The 17,609-nt window shown below is 63.6% G+C and overlaps 2 protein-coding genes across 3 annotated transcripts in view; both read right to left on the reverse strand.

Annotated features, from left to right (window-relative positions):
- The window catches only part of SIAH1 (siah E3 ubiquitin protein ligase 1), a 216,834-nt gene that overhangs the window by 195,486 nt on the left and 3,739 nt on the right, over positions 1-17,609 (reverse strand). The window lies entirely within an intron of this gene.
- CBLN1 (cerebellin 1 precursor) lies at positions 2,912-6,349 on the reverse strand. Of its 2 annotated transcripts, none has more exons than XM_084906872.1 (3): positions 5,703-6,349; positions 5,441-5,560; positions 2,912-3,118 (listed from the first exon to the last, which is right to left on the reverse strand). In XM_084906872.1, exons 1-3 carry the CDS (start codon positions 5,970-5,972, stop codon positions 2,933-2,935), a joined length of 576 nt encoding a protein of 191 aa, XP_084762998.1. In that variant the 5' UTR covers positions 5,973-6,349; the 3' UTR covers positions 2,912-2,932. The 2 variants fall into 2 exon arrangements, with proteins under 2 accessions (XP_084762998.1, XP_084762997.1); XM_084906871.1 differs by lacking the exon at positions 2,912-3,118 and adding an exon at positions 3,142-4,244 and having other exon boundaries at positions 5,703-6,336.

The following is a 17,609-nucleotide window of genomic DNA, read 5'->3' on the forward strand; positions in this document are numbered from 1 at the left end:
CCAAGGCCAAGCTGGGAGGTGGGCGGGGAAGGGGAGTGGGCGGGGAAGGGGAGTGGGCGGGGAAGGGGCGGGGAAGGGGAGTGGGCGGGGAATGGGGAGTGGGCGGGGAGTGGGCGGGGAAGGGGAGTGGGCGGGGAATGGGGAGTGGGCGGGGAATGGGCGGGGGAGGGGAGTGGGCGGGGAATGGGGAGTGGGCGGGGAATGGGCGGGGAAGGGGAGTGGGCGGGGAAGGGGAGTGGGCGGGGAAGGGGCGGGGAAGGGGAGTGGGCGGGGAAGGGGAGTGGGCGGGGAGTGGGCGGGGAAGGGGAGTGGGCGGGGAATGGGGAGTGGGCGGGGAATGGGCGGGGGAGGGGAGTGGGCGGGGAATGGGTGAGGAAGGCAGCAGGAAGAGAAGGAGCCAGGTGACCTCGGCAGGGAGGAGTGTTCAGACAGGGTGAGGCAGATGAGGGGGTGCTCCTGGAACCCCAAAGGCTCCATTCTGGTTGGGGCCGGCGGTCTCCGGAGGCCCGAGGCCCTTTCTCTTGCTCCCTCTCAACCCCCAGCACACCAGGGAGTCCCACCTGAGGGCGGGCCCAGCTGCTAACCCCAAGTGCCTAAGGACCACCCCTCCAGGCTAATGGGAGGCTCAGACCTGAAGCTGAGGCAGATTTGGGGTGGAGAACCCCACATTCTCCAAGCCCTCGGGGCAGGAGGGCAGCTCATCCTTCTGAGCACTTCTGGTGAGGGCAGCTGCCCCCCATCACCCCGCAGGGCCTGGGGGGAGGGCTGGGCGGTGAGGGCCTGGTGGGAGCGCTGGGCGGTGAGGGCCTGGTGGGAGGGGCCGGGCGGTGAGGGCCTGGTGGGAGGGGCCGGGCGGTGAGGGCCTGGGGGGAGGGCTGGGCGGTGAGGGCCTGGTGGGAGTGGCTGGGCGGTGAGGGCCTGGGGGGAGTGGCTGGGCGGTGAGGGCCTGGGGGGAGGGCTGGGCGGTGAGGGCCTGGGGGGAGGGCTGGGCAGTGAGGGCCTGGGGGGAGGGGCGGGGCGGTGAGGGCCTGGGGGGAGGGGCGGGGCGGTGAGGGCCTGGGGGGAGGGCTGGGCGGTGAGGGCCTGGTGGGAGGGGCGGGGCGGTGAGGGCCTGGGGGGAGGGCTGGACGGTGAGGGCCTGGGGGGAGGGCTGGGCGGTGAGGGCCTGGGGGGAGGGGCCGGGCCGTGAGGGCCTGGGGGGAGCGCTGGGCGGTGGACTCCGGCGTGGGATGGACAGGATCGCTTCCCCAGGAGGCAGCCTGTCAGTGAGCTGCTTACATTCCCAGAAAGACTAGGGTTTTGCAAAGCAGAGGAGAGAGACTGTACTTCAGGGAGAAGCAGAGAGACAGCGGGGGCAGGGGCACCAGGATTGGGGGGGGGGGGCGGCCTCCGCTGAATGGCAGAGGGAAGGGCTCACAGGCAGCAGTGACTGGGACACACTGAGGAGGGGCTCCTGCCAGGTCAGGGGCCCGGGGAAGCAGCCGGACCCAGGACATGCTCCCCTCTGTCCCAGCGCCTCACCCAGCGCAGCACCCGGGCCGCAGGCAGGGCTCGCAGTGGGCGTGAGGGCCTGGCTACCAGGCCTCCCCGCCTCTCAGGCCCCTCCCCAGCCTCAGGTCTCCGCCCAGGCCCGGCCCAGGCCCGGCCTCCGGGCGCCGGCCCTTGGGAGCCAGGTCAGCGTGGGCTGCAGCCAGGACTCGCTAACCCCGGGCAGGAAACAGAGGCCAGCGGGGCCTGGAACAGGGGGGGACTCTGGGGAATTTAGCCCCTCTCTGTCTTTAGACCCATGGGCAAACTGGGCCCCAAGAGGGGGCTTGCCAGAGTCACCTGCCTGGAGGTTCCCTCCTCAGGAAGAGGGGTGACCACCCACAGGCACCCACTGAGCTCCAAGCGCATCTGGGCGCAGCTTCCTGGGCGGTGGCTGCTGCCCCCCTCCACCCCCAGGGAGTACCTGGGGCGCAGCCTGAGGGAACCTGGCTTGGCGGGGGCGGGGGGGGGGCAAAGCGGGGGGGTTGGGTCTGGGTCAACTGGTTCCGCTGATGACCTCTCCCCCAACCCAGGAATTCGGGGAGAACCCTTGTGAGCGCCTCCGTTTGAAAAGAATCCAGTGGCGCCTTTTAAACATTAAGTCCTCCGGTTCCTGCTCCACCTCACCTCCGCTTCCCTCGGGGCTGGCCTGCGGGGAGGGAACGGCGAGGCGGGAGAGAAAAGCACTCCTGTCCCGGCTCACTTCCCGGGTCCTTCCCCACCCCCTCCCCACCTGCCTCCCGGGCTGGGGCGCTGGGGCGGCTGAACGCCCGCGGGGGATGCGCCCTGACTGCCGCGGCGGAGGAGACTCCGGGAAGGCCGCTTGCGCCCGGCCAATCTCTCAATCCTGAGATGCGTCGCTTATTAACTATAATCCCCCCTTCTTCCCAGCCTCCAGGAGCTAACTAAATCCATCCCCGATCCCGGGCCGGAGGAAAAACAAAAACAAAACAACCTGTAAAAGGACCAGAGCCGGAGGGGGCCATCCGGACCTGGGCTCCCTCTGCCCGGAGGCCCGGAGCCGCCCGCCCGCCACCCACCCGCTTTCCCCACGGCCAAAGCCACGGGGCCAGACTTCCAGCTTTAGAACGACGTCGTTTATTTATTTCAGTTTTGCTTTCACATTATGTTCGCACAATTGGCACTCCTACAGGAACTTCTCTGTCCAAAGGCCCGTGGCGCGCCAGTCCCGGTGCCAGGCGGTGCGGAGGGCAGGCCCTGGCCTGAGCACGGCGGCGCGGGAGGCGGCGGGGGCGCCCGGAGCGCAGGCGGGGGCGCCGGGCAGAGGCGTGGGCAGCGCGCTCCCAAGCAGCCAGTCCCAGCTCCGGCGGTTCACATCCTTCCTGGCGCGCGGGGACTTCGGAAAATCCCAACTTTGTTTCCCGGTAAGATTTCGGCCAAACCTTTAAGGTTTGCGCCAAAGCAGGAGACACAGGCTTGTGCGGGACAAGCCCCGGGCCTGGTGCGGGGCGGCTGTGCGCGGTCGCCCGCCTGGTTCCAGGGCCGCAGGCTGGCCCGTCTCCCAGGCGCTCGGAGCCTCGCCCTTCTGCACCCCGACCCTCACACCTCGCCGCTGGGGGAGACGCAGCGTCTAGGAAGCGGTGTCAGAAAAAATAAAAGTCCCACTTCAACTTTATTGGATAGATGGAAGCAGATGTAACTCTTGGCTATTCACACGTATGGTACAGGGGGCGGACGAGGAGGGGCCCCGGGGAACCTCCGGGCGGAGGTGAGTGGAGCCACAGAACACGGGGTTCGGGGTTCGACAAAGCGTCAGAATATCAAGCAGCCTTGGGGTTCACGATCACTCCGAATGGGGGGGACATAGAAATTACGGAAACACTACAGCCAGCGTCCACTGGGCAGTCCTCCGTGTACAAATGATATATATATTTATATTTATATATTTTTAAACCAGTCACCACTCGGGCGAGTCCTCCCTCCGCTAAGCAGCAGCCGCGGACAAGTATCTGCCGCTAATGGACTCTCGAGTGTGTTTTCGGCAGAGCAGCGCTCTCCAAGTGAAAAGCCGCCTCCTCCATCACAAAATGAAAAATACAGACTCCCCCCCTGCCGCCTAACACGGGGGAGGGGCGGATCGGATGTCAGCGGGGGGGGGGGACCCAGGAGGGGGGGCGTTTCCACTTCTAAGGGAAATACAGTTTCTTTTCTGGGACTCGGGGGAGCGGGGGCAGGGGGTGAGGACCGGTGACGAGGCGGTCTCTCTTCCTCCGCGACTGCAGCGGGAAGTGAGGGTGTGTGTGGGGGGGCAGCTTATTTCTGGAAAGGGGGGTGCGCGGAGCTAACTGGGATCTACTTCCCCGAATGAGTAACCGGACACAGCCGTCCGCCGCCGCCTCCGCGGGCCGCCCGCGCGCTTAACACACAGGAAACAGTTGCGTTACGCGGGGCGCGGGGGGTCCGTTTCCAGTCCTTCCCATTGTCAGCCGCCTGCTCGCCACCCCCCCCCCTCCTGCCTCGGCCGCTCCCGGCCTCTGGTTCCGGAGGCGAGGAGGCGGTCAGAGGGGGAACACGAGGAACCCGGAGAAGGTCGAGTACTTCCAGCCGCCCATCAGGTTGCCCCGCTCCAGCTTGAGGTAGGCCCGGTCGCCTTTCTCCATCTGGATCAGGACCCCGTTGCTGGCGGCCTCGCGGGTCACGTCCTGGTCGCCGGCAAAAGCCGAAATCACCGGCCACCCGTTCAACATAAGGCTCACCTGCGGGGGGGAGAGAGAGAGAAGCCAAGATGGTACCGAAGCGGCAGTGGAGACAGGACCTGCGCGCTGAGCTAACGGCCTTAAAGGCCTGGAAGGGGGGGGGGTGTGGGGGTAGAAAAGGGGCATTGCCGGTTACTGCCCAGGGTCAGAGGGGACAAAAGGCGCCCACCTAGATGAGAGGATGGGACTGCCCCTCACCGGAGTCACCTTCATCCGCCCATCGCATCCTGAGGGCGCTTTTTTTTTTAAAATCCAATTTGAGGGATCCATAGGTGGCTCAAGCGCCCTGACACCTTAGTCCCCTCCCCCCTCAACCCCACCCCCAAGGCTCAAATGGAAACGCGGACCACCCCGCGCTTGGTGCTTCTGGGAAAACAAACGCACAAAAAACCCTGGCTGCTCCAGCTCCTAGCTGCCTGGCCGGACACGGAGGAGCCGGTCGAGGCTTTGGACTAAAGAGAAACCTCGCGCAGAGCTGCGGTCCGCGCTCCATCCCCAAAACCCAGGCTCCTTTCCTGTCCCGCTCCGGCCGCTCCCCGCACCTGCCGCCCGGTTTTGCCCTTGCGGCGGCCTCGGCAGCGAACGGGCCCCGCGCGCCCCCCTCTTCCCAGCCGCGCACTCCACCGCCGCCTCGCCCCGAAGGAAACCTGGACACCTTCGCGAGCCCCGGGAGCAGCGAGAGCGGGCTGGGACCAGACTGGAGCCGGGAGGGAGCGGCATGAGGGCCCCTTCCCGTCCCTCTCCACCCCTCACCGGCTCGGGCTGCGCCGCTGGTCCGCAGACCCGGAGCCGGTCGGCACAGGACCGCCGGAGCCCACCTGAGCGCTGGGCGCGGGGCTAGGTCAGGGGCGTCCTGCAGGCTCCGGGCAGGAACCAGGGGCCGGGCCGCTGTCCGTGGTGCTGAAGGGTGGGGTTAGGGGAATCTGATGGAAGCGGGTGTGAGGCTACAGCGCGGAAACCCCCGCAGCCTCCGAGGGAAGCGCGAAGGGACCTCTGTCTTTGGGGAGGGGATTGGGTTCCAAGAGCCGAAGGCAGGGGAAGCCAAGGGCGGCCCAGCCACCGAAGCAAGAGGCCCCGCTACTCCCCGGCCGGGCCGTGCAGCTGCTGCTGCTCCGTCTCCCGCTCCCACCGGCCGCTCACTCCCGCGGCCAGCGGCCCCTCCCCGGGCCGGGCCGGGCCCAGAGGCGGCGGCTGACCTGGATGGTCTGTCTGTTGTAGACTTTGACCACGTGGAAGTTAAAACTGTAGATCCCCTTGCGCGGGGCGATGAACGTGCTGCGTTCCGAATCGAAGTTGTTCCCGATGTTCACTAGTACCTATAAGACATGGGGGCGGAGGGGAGCGGGCAGGGTCAGTGCCAGCTCTGCCAGCGCTTCCGCAGAGACCTTGGGGACCGTGGGCACCTGCCCGCAGCCTCCCTCCCACCCCCCGCCAGCCCAGCCCGCGCGCAGCGCTCACCTGGTCGAAGTAGATGATCATGGTGCGGTTGCTCATCTCGGAGGGCTCGTGGTTGGTGCTTCGGATGGCGGAGAAGGCCACCTTGGCGCTGCCCGAGCGCACCGAGATGCCCAGCGCCGTGCCCGTGGGGTCGGACGTGGGGTTGGAGTCGCACACCACCAGGCACTTGCCCTCCAGCACGATGGGCTCCGTCTCGTTCTGCCCCCGGGCCGGGCCCGCCAGCCACACCGCCCCGAGCAGCAGCAGCAGCAGCTCCGCGACACCCGGCATCGCGGCGGCGGCGCCCACCCCGCCCCCCGCCCCGGGGGCCGCCCGCGCCAGCCGCCCCCCCGCCCAGCCCCAGCCCCGCTCCGGAGCCCCTTCCTCAGCCCCGCGCGCAGCTCCGCCGGAGCCGCTCCGGACGCTCCCGCTGTCCCTGGCGCTCCCGAGCGGCCGTGCCCCGCTGCGCGCTGCTCCCTCCCGGAGCCCCGCCGGGGCCTCAGGGGAGCCGCGGCTGCCCGGCCGCACTGGGATGCATAGCCGCTGCCGCCCGGTCCCCGCTGCTCCCGCCGCCGCCTCCTGCCCGCACCCGCCGCCACCGCCGCTCTGAATTACCGATGCGGCCGCGCTGCAGCCGGAGCGGCGGAGAGCGCGCGCCCGGCACAAAGGCGCGGACCGCGGCCTGGCCCCGCCCCCTCCGCCGCCCCGCCCGCCTCCCCGAGGCCCCGCCCCCGGCCGGCTGAGGCCCCGCCCCCCGGCCAATCCGGGCGCGCCGCGCTCTCTGCCGGGCCAATGGCGGCGCGGTCCGCGCGCGGCCACCTGACCCGGGGCGCCGTTGTTATTAGGCTGGGCCGGGCGGGCGGCGCGGCGGCGGGCTGGGCTCTGGCTCCGAGACGGTGGAGGGAGCGGGGCCGGGAGCGCGCGCGCGCCCCCGAGCCGTCCTCCGCGGCAGCCCGCTCCCTCGCCCGCCGCCTTCTGCCACCGAGGTCTCGTCCAACTCCCTCAGCCCGTCCGCCCGCCTCCCGCTCCCGTCCGGCCGCAGGTAGGAGGCGCGTGTCCGGAGGAGGGAGTGCAATCGCCGGGGACCTGCGGCGCCCGCAGTGCAGGCGCGAGGGGTGAGCGGGGGGCGCCCCCCAGCGGGCGCGGGCGCGAGGGGCAGCAGGCTGTGGGCTGGTCGGGCTGCCGGCTGCAGGGCGCGTGCCTGCGCGGCGGGCGGGGCGGGGCGCGCGCGGCGGCCTCGGAGGTGCACGTGCCGCCGCCCGGAGCCGGCTGGGCCGGGACTCGAGGCCCGGGTCTCCCGCTCACCTTCCCTGGCCCGTGGGCACGGAGGCTGGCCCCTGGACCCGCCGCCGCCCTTGTCCGCCACCGGAAGAGCCTGCTCCGGGCCACAGAGGTCAGCGCGCGTTCCTTCCTTCGCCAGTTCCTTCCTTCTGTTCAGGCTGGAGCCTCGGGCAGGGCAGGGCCAGGCCGGGCCTGGGGCGGACGCGGAGGGCGCGGGGGGCGCGGCGGTGAGCCGAGCAGAGGCCGCGCCCGATGCCTCCTGCAGTTCAGGGCTCCAGGCAGGAACCAGCGCTCCGGCATCAGACTTTTCCTGGACACCGTGTTCTCTTGGGGTAAAAGTGCATCCTTGGCACCCTCACTTTTTATTTCCTGTGCACTTTCAGAGCGAGGCTCACCCACGGCGCCTGCGCATCCTTGCCCTTAGTGCAGATCCAAGATCTTGTGATTTATGGGCGCCTTTTCAACAGTCATTTTGACCCTCAATGAATTTTCGCGTCAGGCGTTGACTTGGAACTTTACACACACACACACACTCTGTCTCTCTCTCTCTCACACACACACACCCACACTAACACGCGCACACGCACACACACACACACACACAGCCACACACCTGAATGTAAAGATCCAGCTTTGCTGAGAGGAAGGGGAGGGGAGCTGCGGAGAGGGAAGAGGCAGCCTGGGAAGAGGCCTGGACGGGTGAACGCAGGCAGTTAAGTGGGCGGAGGCCTAAGAGGCAGGTCCAGAGGCGGCTTGGGATACTGCCCACCTGGGCGCCTGGCGCTCTGGTCACGGCTGGGTGACCTTGAACCTGCGTGCCCAGCGGAGCCAGAGCAGCCATGCACCTGGCGGCGGCCAGAGGAGAGCCTGGGGACCTGGGAAGAGGTGGGCACTGCCTCTGCCTCCCCCCAGGGAACCCTCTCCCCCCAGCCCGGAGGCCCGCCCCCCAACAGCCGTGCCTTCCGGCTCTCCGGCTCTTTTGTCACTTGGCCACACTGACGGGTCTCTGAAGAGCTCCTTGGGGGTAAGGTGGGGAGGTGGGGGGGAGATAGTGGGGGTATTTCTGACCCCAGCTCCCTTCAGGGGCTGCAGCAGTCCCTGGGCTCTGCCAGGACAAAGGGAAGGGGCGGGGCGCCGGCAGGAATTTTAGTTAAAACGACAGGAAAACATTTTCCCACTCTTCTCTTTGAAAGCAAGCTGCTGCCGGCTGACACCTCCTGTGAGAGCCTGAGCTAATTTCGGAGGTGAAGGCTCAATAATGAGGCTGCGTGCACCTGTCACCCCGGCCCCGGAGAGACACCGGGGGCGGGGCGCACGCTCTCGGGCCCGGCCTGTCTGTGCGGCAGTCACAGCGCTGCCCCGGCTGGGGACGGCCGGCTTCCCGGAGCCCCTGCAGGCCGGGCTGGGGGCGGGGGGGGGGGGGGGGAGACACGGTGGCCAGCGCTCCTCTGGCCTTCCGGCGGGGCTCCGGAGGGCAGTCCCACGCCCGAACTGCCATGTGGGTGCCCGTGTGCTTCACCCCCCGTTCCAGTCTCGGCCTCGCTGCAGCCGGACCCATCCTTCCGTCCGTCCTTCCGGGCTCTGCTTCCACGTCCTGCAGGCAGGTGAACTGGCTGGACTCGGTCTTCTTCCCGCCTCCCCACCTCTGCCTCGTCCTTCTTCCCCGGTCTCAGCGGCAGCAGCTGCGCCCCTAGGGACCCGCACACCTAACTGACCCGCAGGTGACTCTGTGCTGGGGATTGAGCCATGCGCAGAGCGCCCCCCACCACCACCCCTGGCCCTTGGGAGAGCCTGCTGGCGTGTCCTCCGGGGCCCGTGGCCCAGCTCCCTCCTGGCCGCCCAGACTCGCACGTGCTCTCATTCGGGGGGTGTCTGGTGGGCACCCTGAGGTCCCCGGTCTCCGCTTTCCTCCCCGAGGGGCGGCTCCAGCCACCACGTTTCAGGTCGCCACGGCCTTGGCACGCCTCATCGCTGCTCCGCTGGGAGGTGTTCGCACAGTGACAGACGCCGGCTGAGCGTGAGGGCGTGTGCTCTCCTGTACGGGGTGCCAGCGACAGGAGGGGCGCCAGGAGGAACGCCCTTAGACCCCTGCAGGCAGGTGCTCGCCTCAGTGTGACACGTTGGCTCGGGGTTCCTGCAGCTGCAGGTGGCCGGCCCGGCTCGGAGGCCTCTGAGGACCGCACTGGCCGAGCCCCCGCTGAGGTTACAGGCTCCGAGTCCCGCTCTGGCTTTCTTGTCAGGAGCGTTGTTCCCACAGGACGGCTCCCAGAAGCCACTGCCAGCTGACTCCTCGCGAGGAAACAGGAGCTTTTTTCCCCTCAGTGTTTGCAGCAAAAGTTTCAGGGTGGCTCTAGCCGATGTGGCTCAGTGGATAGAGCGTCAGCCCCTGGATGGAAGGAAGGGTCCTGGGTTCGATTTCAGTCAAGGGGACATGCCTGGTTTGCAGGCTCAGTCCTTGGCCCCGTTGTGGTATGTGCAGGAGGCATCCAATCAATGTGTCTCCCTGTGTGTCTCTCCCTCCCTTCCACTCTCTCTAAAGATTAATAAGAAATGTCCTTCGGCGAGGTTTGAAAGTACAAAGCTCTTAGAGAGGTTCTTCCTGAGGCTCCCGTCCCTCTCCGAGAAGGCCCTGCCCCCGGGCGTGGGTCCAGGCTGTTCCTCCGGACGGGGGTCTGGTGTTTGGCTGCACCCCGTCCAGACGCGGGGAGTCCCCCCGAGGGGCAGCAGAGAAGGGGCACCGGGCAGGCAGGAGCGCACGTCTGCTCTAGTCCTGCTCGCACAGGCCACTGCGGGTGTCCCCCCTGAAGGCACCTGCAGTCCCCAGAGCTACAGGCATGCGTGTGTGTGTGTGTGTGTGTGTGTGTGTGTGTGTCCGGGTCTGCCCGCAGCATCCAGACCTCAGCTACACATGAGTCAGACACTCGCCACATCGCTGTCGCTGTCACCTAAGGGTTAGCTTCCAAGTCTGAATGCACTTCCGGTGGTAGAACCAGTCAAATATCAGTAACTAAGGAATTGCAACATAGTAGCGTCCTATCCCAAAGGGGTTCTTTACTTTGTAAAAACAATGAGAGAGCTTTTTTTGTTTGTTTGAATTGATTCTCTCTCTCTCTCTCTCTCTCTCTCTCTCTCTCTCTCTCTCTTTCTCTCTCGTCTCTAGAAAGGCAAAAATGTTATTTCATTTCTCATGATTCATCAGTTAATGGAAACAAATGACAATGTGAGAAAGGGGTTTGCCCGGCGAAGGCTTCCGGCTCGGAGGGTGGGGGTGCAATAGAGCCACCCGCCTGGCGCTCCTCGTGCGGGAGAGAGACTCCGGGAGCGACGAGATCGCAAATAAAGACACCCTCCTGCGGTCTCAGTGCAGCCTGTGTCTGGGGAGGTCAGAGGCCCCCCCATGCATTGCCGATAGAAGCGGGGGTGACCTCTGTTCACAGAAGCCCCCCCCAGGCCCCAGCCCCAGGGAAGGAGCCAGCGTCCCTATTGTGGGAGTGAGGGAACATGCTCGGGAAAGGGGGAATATTTTGTCCCAGGAGATGAAGCAAACTCGTTCTTTTATTAACTCAAAACGGACTCTCTAATGTCCGTGCGCATCAAACGGCATTCATCCCTTTAGTCTCCGTTCAAAGCCCCAGACAGTGCCATCCCCTGGATTTTCGCTCATCTGCTCATGAGGCAGGGGGAGAGCCGGGCTGTTCGGAAGAGTTCAATTTGGGATTCCAAGGGCCAAGGTCATTGTAAATTAGAGCCTGGGTCTAGCTGGTGACATCGGAGAGAGATTCTAAGTTGTGCAAAGTATGAAATCATTTAACTCTCACCCACACCTCCGTGCTCCCGAAGGTATGCTTTTTCCACTCAGCTTCATTGTCATACAACATTTTAAAAAACGTATTTCAATGATTTTTTACAGAGTGGAAGGGAGGGGGAAAGAGAGTTAGAAACATCCATCAGCTAGCTCCTGCACGCCTCCCACTGGGGATGTACCCGCAACCAAGGTCCATGCCCTTGACCGGAATCGGACCTGGGACCCTTCCGTCCACAGGCCGATGCTCTATCCACCGAGCCAAACGGGTTAGGGCCCCACATTTTTTTTTTTTTGCCGTTAAAGCGTTCAAAGCATGCTCTAAAATTAACTTGGTGGTGGGGCACTTTTATTAAAAACAGGAAAATGCAGGGTTGCTTCTGAGTGAAGGCCTGGCTTTGGGAAACCCTTTAATTCTCCAAAAGAGGAAACCTTGTTCTGTGTATTCAGAACGCCTCTCGTCCTCCTGGGAGCGATCTGGAGTGTCCCCTCAGCCTGTGCTCGGCGCGAGAGCCCGATGTCTCCTGCGCTGAGAGGCCCCTGCACCGCTAACTCCGCGCCTGAGCCTGCCGTGGGCGTGACGGCAGACGTGCCGGATGAAGCTGTTACTCAAGACGATGACATGAAGGTCAAAGGAGGAAAACAAAACATAACAGTCCTACAGAACTGCTCTCGAGAGAAAAAACCACACAGATAAACTGCAAACACTCGCTGGAATTTTCCCAGCACGCCATGATGTGTGTGCTTTGGGGTGGCAGTTATATGGACACAAACACCGAAGCTTCAATGGAGAGACGCTGACGAAGGGACAACAGAGAGAGCTGTGGGCAGCATGGGGGTGGGAGGGAGACACACCAGAGGCTGCGGACCCAGTTTTGGTTGGCAAACCTCCCCCCGGGCTGAGAGTGGACCAGCCGGTTTGGCAGATTCAGCCATCATCTAAGGAGGGCCTGTCCTGTGCAGGACGCCGTCCTGGGCCTGGAGCTGCTGCCATGACGACCGTGCCCACGGGACCCTGCGGAGGGTCAGGGGGGCGGCGGGCCCCCAGGACGTCCCTGCGGACCGCGGTCCCGCCTCCACTCCCCCCGGGGCTTCCTCACCCTCCGCTGTGTGTGCGCTGCCTTCTGCTCAGACGGCACGCAGACACCGCACACGCCGCACCGCAGGCAGGCGCCAGGACCGCCGGCAGATGCTGCAGCCTGAGCTTCAAGGGCGTTTGCTTTTCACCAGAGAAACGACGAGTGCAGGCACCGGGGCAGCCTCGAGAGGGACCCCGGGGGCATTCCGGGGTGGGGCCTGGTGCTGCTGCCGGAAGCTCCCCCAGCCCTGAGCTGCCCACGGGGTGGCTGCACCCCAGCTTCTGTGGAACCGGGGAGTCCGCGGAAAGGAGACTTTACGTGGAACATGAGGGGGGGAAACACAGAAGAGAAAGGGTTTGGGGAATTTTTTTTTTAATTTCCGAAGCGGGAAAATCCCCAAATGACGTTTTCTGGTAGCGGTCTTGGAGGACGGGGAGAGGTGCTTGCGTGGTCTCGCCCTGCCTCAGGCCTCGGGATGGGGAGGCGACTGAGGGCCCCTGAGCCATTCTCTGCCTTCCGCACGCACATTCTTACCCCTGGAGCCTGGTCCCTTCCACCCGGCTCCTGGTTTGGCCACTGGAAAGCATGAGCGGGGGCAGAGAGGGGGAGAAAGGGTTGGGTGCACCTTCCTGCTCTCTCAGCTCCAGGCTGGCGTGGGCAGGGACCCTGACAAAGCTGGCAGCCCCCTCCCCGCCCCTTTCAGGACTGAAGCTCCCGGCTCCTCCCTGGGCTGCATCTCTCACTCCAGTGACAGCCCTTCTTCCCTCTGTGCCCTCAGCCCCTGCGTTTGCTTCCGCTGCCTCCCGGGCCTCAGGGACACACTGTATCCATTCCCAATCTGCTTCCCCTTCGGAACCTGGCCTGAGGGACACACTGTATCCATTCCCAATCCCACAGCCTCAGGGACACACTGTATCCATTCCCAATCCCACAGCCTCAGGGACACACTGTATCCATTCCCAATCTGCTTCCCCTTCGGAACCTGAGGACTCGATACATGTATCCGCTGTGGAACCGAAGTTGCTTAATCGTTGGTGATACCACAGGGGGGGAATCCCTGTGCATTAAGCCCCCATTTATCACAAATTCAGATTAGCTGCAGACATTGCCGAAGCTGTGCTGTGTTTCAGAGAACCACTCCTCATCAGCTTTAAAAATTAAGTACCCCGAAGTGTAATTGTGCTGTTTTCTGACTATTGAAGTGAAAGTATTAAAGAAGCATTTTTTTTTTTTAAGTAGCAAATGTTAAATCTCCAATAAGTTCCATCCTCTCTGCTGGAGTACAAGGACATGCTAATACCTTGAGAAAAATACAATGTTATTTTGTGAACTCATAAAGCTATTTTGAGTGTGTGTGTTTTAAATATGAAAACCTTACCAAAATGTGGTTTTATGGTTGGAAAAGCAGGACAATTACTGCTATTCAATTTTTTTTTAAGCTTGCAGACTTCCATCTGTGCATGTTCTCAACAAATAAGGATTTCATTGTTATTCTATAAAAAAGGTTATGTTTCAGACTTTAAAATAACAGATTGAAAGCAATAATAAAGTATATTTCAATATGTGGGTAGTTAGGATGGAACCCTCTTAGCCATCCACTCAGGTTAACTCTCCCTTTCGCACCTACCAACGCAGGGTTAAAGGCTGGTTAGGAGACAGAGCGACTAGAAAGTAAACTACCCACAGCAGCCCAACTCATTGTCCCAACTCATTGGTCCACACAGTCACCACAGCCAGAGTGTCTTCCTGCTGAAACACCCTTAAAGAGATACCACCCCACACCTTGGGAATTGGCTACTTGTTAAAAACAAAACAAACAAAAAAAAACAACAACCATATTTTATTGATTTTTTACAGAGAGGAAGGGAGAGGGATAGAGGGTCAGAAACATCGATGAGAGAGATACATTGATCAGCTGCCTCCTGCACACCCCTCACTGGGGATGTGCCCGCAACCAAGGTACATGCCCTTGACCAGGAATCCAACCCTGGTTTATAGCCTGACCCCTGACCCTCTCTGGAGAGCACAGCCTGTGGGGGTCGGCTTAGCGCTCTCCGAAAAGTGCCCGCCGGCCCGGCCCGTGTGGCTCAGCAGCTGGACGTCGTCCCACGAACCAGGAGGTCACGGTTCGAGTCCCGGTCGTGGCCCAGGCCCAGGTTTCTGGGCTCGATGCCAGGTAGGGGGCACGCAGGAGGCAGCCCATCAAAGATTCTCTCTCATCGTGGATGTTTCTCTCTCTCCTTCTCCTTCCCTTGCTCTGAAATCGATAAAAATATATTTTTTAAAAAGTGTACACAGCCCTAGCTGGTTTGGCTCAGTGGATAGAGCGTCGGCCTGGGGACAGAAGGGTCCCGGGTTCGATTCCAATCGTGGGTGCATACCTCCGTTGCAGGCTCCTCCCCAGCCCAGGCCCGGTCAGGGCCCATGCAGGAGGCAGCCCATCCCTGTGTCTCTCTCACATCCGTGTTTCTGCCCCTCCCTCTCTCTCCCTCTCTCTCATCCACGGGAAAAGATCCTCCGGTGAGGACTAACTGTCTTTATTTCTGCAACGCACACCTCTTCCTTCCCGGGAAGCAGCTGGAAGCCAGGCGCCTGCCTGCCAGCTCTCCCTCCCCCCCACACCCGGCTCCTCCGCCTGAGCGACGACGCGGCCGTGGCCCTCGAGAGCTTCCTAAGCATCTCGCCGCCACCTCATTGTTCTCGCCGTCGCACGCCGGCAGCCGCTCTCACCTGCGTCCCCTTCTCCCCCCCAGAACCCGCCTGCCTGACCGACCGCGGCTGGCGAGCCAGCTCCCAGCGCGGTTTGCCAAGAAAAAAGGGTCAGAGGGCAACGTGGGGTCAGCCCGCTGTGGGGGGGGGTCAGCCCGCTGGGGGGAGGGTGGGCAGCTCGCTGGGGGGACAGGCTGTTTCTGTGCCCCGTCCCTTTGTGTTGGCTGTTGTCCTTGCCTGGCGTGGCTCCATCCATTACTTGCCAGCCTTGAACTAACGGGGTGACCCCCCCCCCCCAGTTATAAACGGGCCGGTGAGAGGCACCTCCCACCGAGAGACCCGCTCTACCCCTTTGTTAATCTTCGACAGAACGCGGCCGTCTGCGGGCGAGAGGCCGGCATTAACGTTCCATAGGCGCAGCACATGAGTAGCCAGGCCCCTGAATGGAGCTTAGAGGCTCCGGAGAGCCAGCAGGGGCCGCCCCCCACCCACCCTGAGCCCCTGAGGAAGGTGGGAGCACCTGCCCAGCCACCCCCTCCCACCCAGGGCCTTCGCGGTGATCCTGACCGCGGCTCGCTGCGCGGAGGAGAGAGCCGGGGACCTTCCGCTGTGCCTCCGCCGCGGGTGGCTCCTGGCACCGGGCGGAGGCCCCGTGCCCCCTCCATCCCTCCATCCGCCTGCTCCCCAGAGCGGCCTCCATGCTCTGCCTTCTCGGGGACGGATCCGTATCCGAGCAGGGCGGCCGGCGTGGGCCCTGCAGGAACTTAAACCCGGACAGCCGCACTGATTCCGCCCCGGGCGCCACACGCAGTGTTAGGGGGCCGGTGTTTACGGCTTCCCGCTTCAGTGACGTGGATTCTGGGCCGTTAGCGGGGACGTGGGTGTGGGGATGTTTGGGGAGCGGGCCTGCTTCCCGCCGGCTCCCGGCTTTCCCGGCTGCACGTCCCCGGACAGGCCCCTCGGACCCGGACCCCCCCACACACACACACATAAGCCCCTCCGAGCCTCAGGCTCCGGCCGCTCCGCGTGGCTCTGCAGTATCGGCGCCGGAGGCCGCAGTGGGGGCCCGTTTGGCGGCTGCAGGGCCGTGTGCGGACAGAACGGTTTAATAAAGAAGCGGAGGAGGAGTCTGCTCTGTGTATGGGGGTTTCCTCCAGCCACGGGGACCGGAGACCGCGGCGCTGGGTCTGGCTGGCGGGTCTTCGCCTTCGTCTGAAGGGGGAGACAGGGCCCAGGAGCCGGGCACCCGTGGACAGAGCCCCGAGGCCTTCTGGGTAGAGCAGGCCCCCACACGGGGCTGGCTGCTCCCCCTCCCCTGTCCTGAGGGCTGCACTGTTATTTTATTTGGGGGGGGGGGGAAGGGGAGGATATTATCTAAATGACTCAGGTGATACAGAAACATCAGCTCCTTGAACGGTCCCGGGTTCACAGTCATGATGGACTAAATCCTCGGGTTTGATTCCCGGTCAAGGGCACATACCTGGGTTGTGGGTTCACTCCCCACCCCGTTGGGGTGCATACGTGAGGCAACCAGTCAATGCGTCTATCGCACATCAATGTTTCTCTCTCTCTCTCTCTCTCTCTCTCTCTCTCTCTCTCTCGTGCACAGGGGATGCCAGGCGAGATGGGACCTGTCTCCATCCCTCCCTGAGAGCCAACAAGGGCAAGGGCAGAGCTCCTTCCTGCTTTTGACTGTTTCGATGTTACTTTCTTTTTTTAAAAATATGTTCTCCTTGAATTCAGAGAGGAAGGGAGAGGGAGAGAGAGAAACATCCGTGATGAGAGAGAATCATGGATCCGCTGCCTCCTGCTTGCCCCCAACTGGGGACGGAGCCCGTGATCTGGGCCTGGGCCCTGACCGGGAGTCGAACCATGGCCTCCTGGTTCCTAGGTTGATGCTCAGCCCCTGGGCCCCACCAGCCGGGCTGAGCGTCACTCTCTCTGCCACCGAGAGAGGTCACGCGCATGGCAGCGGGCAGCAGCCGGCTCCCTCCGGTCTGTCCGTGGGCACTGCCTGCCTCGCGCCAGTCTGCTCCCTGGACACTCCCCACCGCGAGATATACATGAAGAAACAGGCCCATGACCGACGGGGTGTGGGGGCTGGCGGCCGGAGGAGGAGCGGCCATCCACACCCGTAGTGGGTGTGAGTTGCATTGACATTGACGTCCTCTTGTGCGGACACGAGTGTTTTATCAAGACTCGCCTGGGCGGGGGGAGGGACATCCGCCTTCATATCGACGTAGAACAGACGATATCACAGGACAGTGTCCGGGCCCCGGAGTACAGGCCTTCGTGTGCGGACACAGATGTGGAATCGATACTTCATCATCGAATTACGATTGGCTCTCAGAGTTCCGCCAAGAGGCCCGAGAAGAAAAACGAAGAGCGATGATGGAAATAGACACAAAGATCCCTCTGCGTGTTTAAAAGTACGTTTTTATTGATGTCAGAGAGGAAGGGAGAGGGAGAGAGAAACATCAATGATGAAAGGGTCATGGATCAGCTGCCTCCTGAGCCGGGCCTGTGCCCTGACCGGGAATGGAACCGTGGCCTCCGGGTTCCTAGGTCGATGCTGAACCCCTGAGCCAGGCCGGAGGGCCTTCTTTGCATTTTCGTAGGAGCTGGGGGTGCCACTGCCGTCCTGTCCTGTGCGGGATCCCCCAGGCTGGGGGCGGGGAACGGGGGGGGGGGTGCTGCCACAGCTCAGCTGTTCGGCATCAATGGACACACCCAGGGCTGTTCCCGCAGCTGAACGGTGGGTATTGCCCCCCCTCTCCCCTCCCTCTCTCCTGTCCAGCCCCTCTGGGGTGCCTTTTCCTTCAGCGGCCAGCAGGGGCCACTCTTGGGCTCCTGGCCCCCCCTGGGCTGCTAAGCAAGCTCAGCCGACATGTCTCCTTTAGAGTCCCAGTGAACAGTGGAACTTGAGCGCCCGGGACAGCCGAGAGGCTGTGCGCACGGCAGGGCCCGGGCACCAGCTCGCCAGCCCCCGGGCTGCGGGAGGCCCCGCCGGGCAGGGCAAGGCTCAGAGCCCACAGAGCAGGGGAGCTGGGCCGCTGA

Source organism: Pipistrellus hanaki (assembly GCF_964339955.1).
Source record: "Pipistrellus hanaki genome assembly, chromosome: 15".
Lineage (NCBI taxonomy): Eukaryota > Metazoa > Chordata > Mammalia > Chiroptera > Vespertilionidae > Pipistrellus > Pipistrellus hanaki.

What these genes read in the sequence shown, in the direction of transcription:
- CBLN1 (XM_084906871.1), bottom strand. Translation starts at nt 5,972, where the DNA reads ATGCCGGGTGTCGCGGAGCTGCTGCTGCTGCTGCTCGGGGCGGTGTGG. An exon ending in TGATCATCTACTTCGACCAG is followed by an intron (nt 5,561 to 5,702) that starts GTGAGCGCTGCG and finishes CATGTCTTATAG; the next exon opens with GTACTAGTGAACATCGGGAA. An exon ending in ACAACAGACAGACCATCCAG is followed by an intron (nt 4,245 to 5,440) that starts GTCAGCCGCCGC and finishes TCCCCCCCGCAG; the next exon opens with GTGAGCCTTATGTTGAACGG.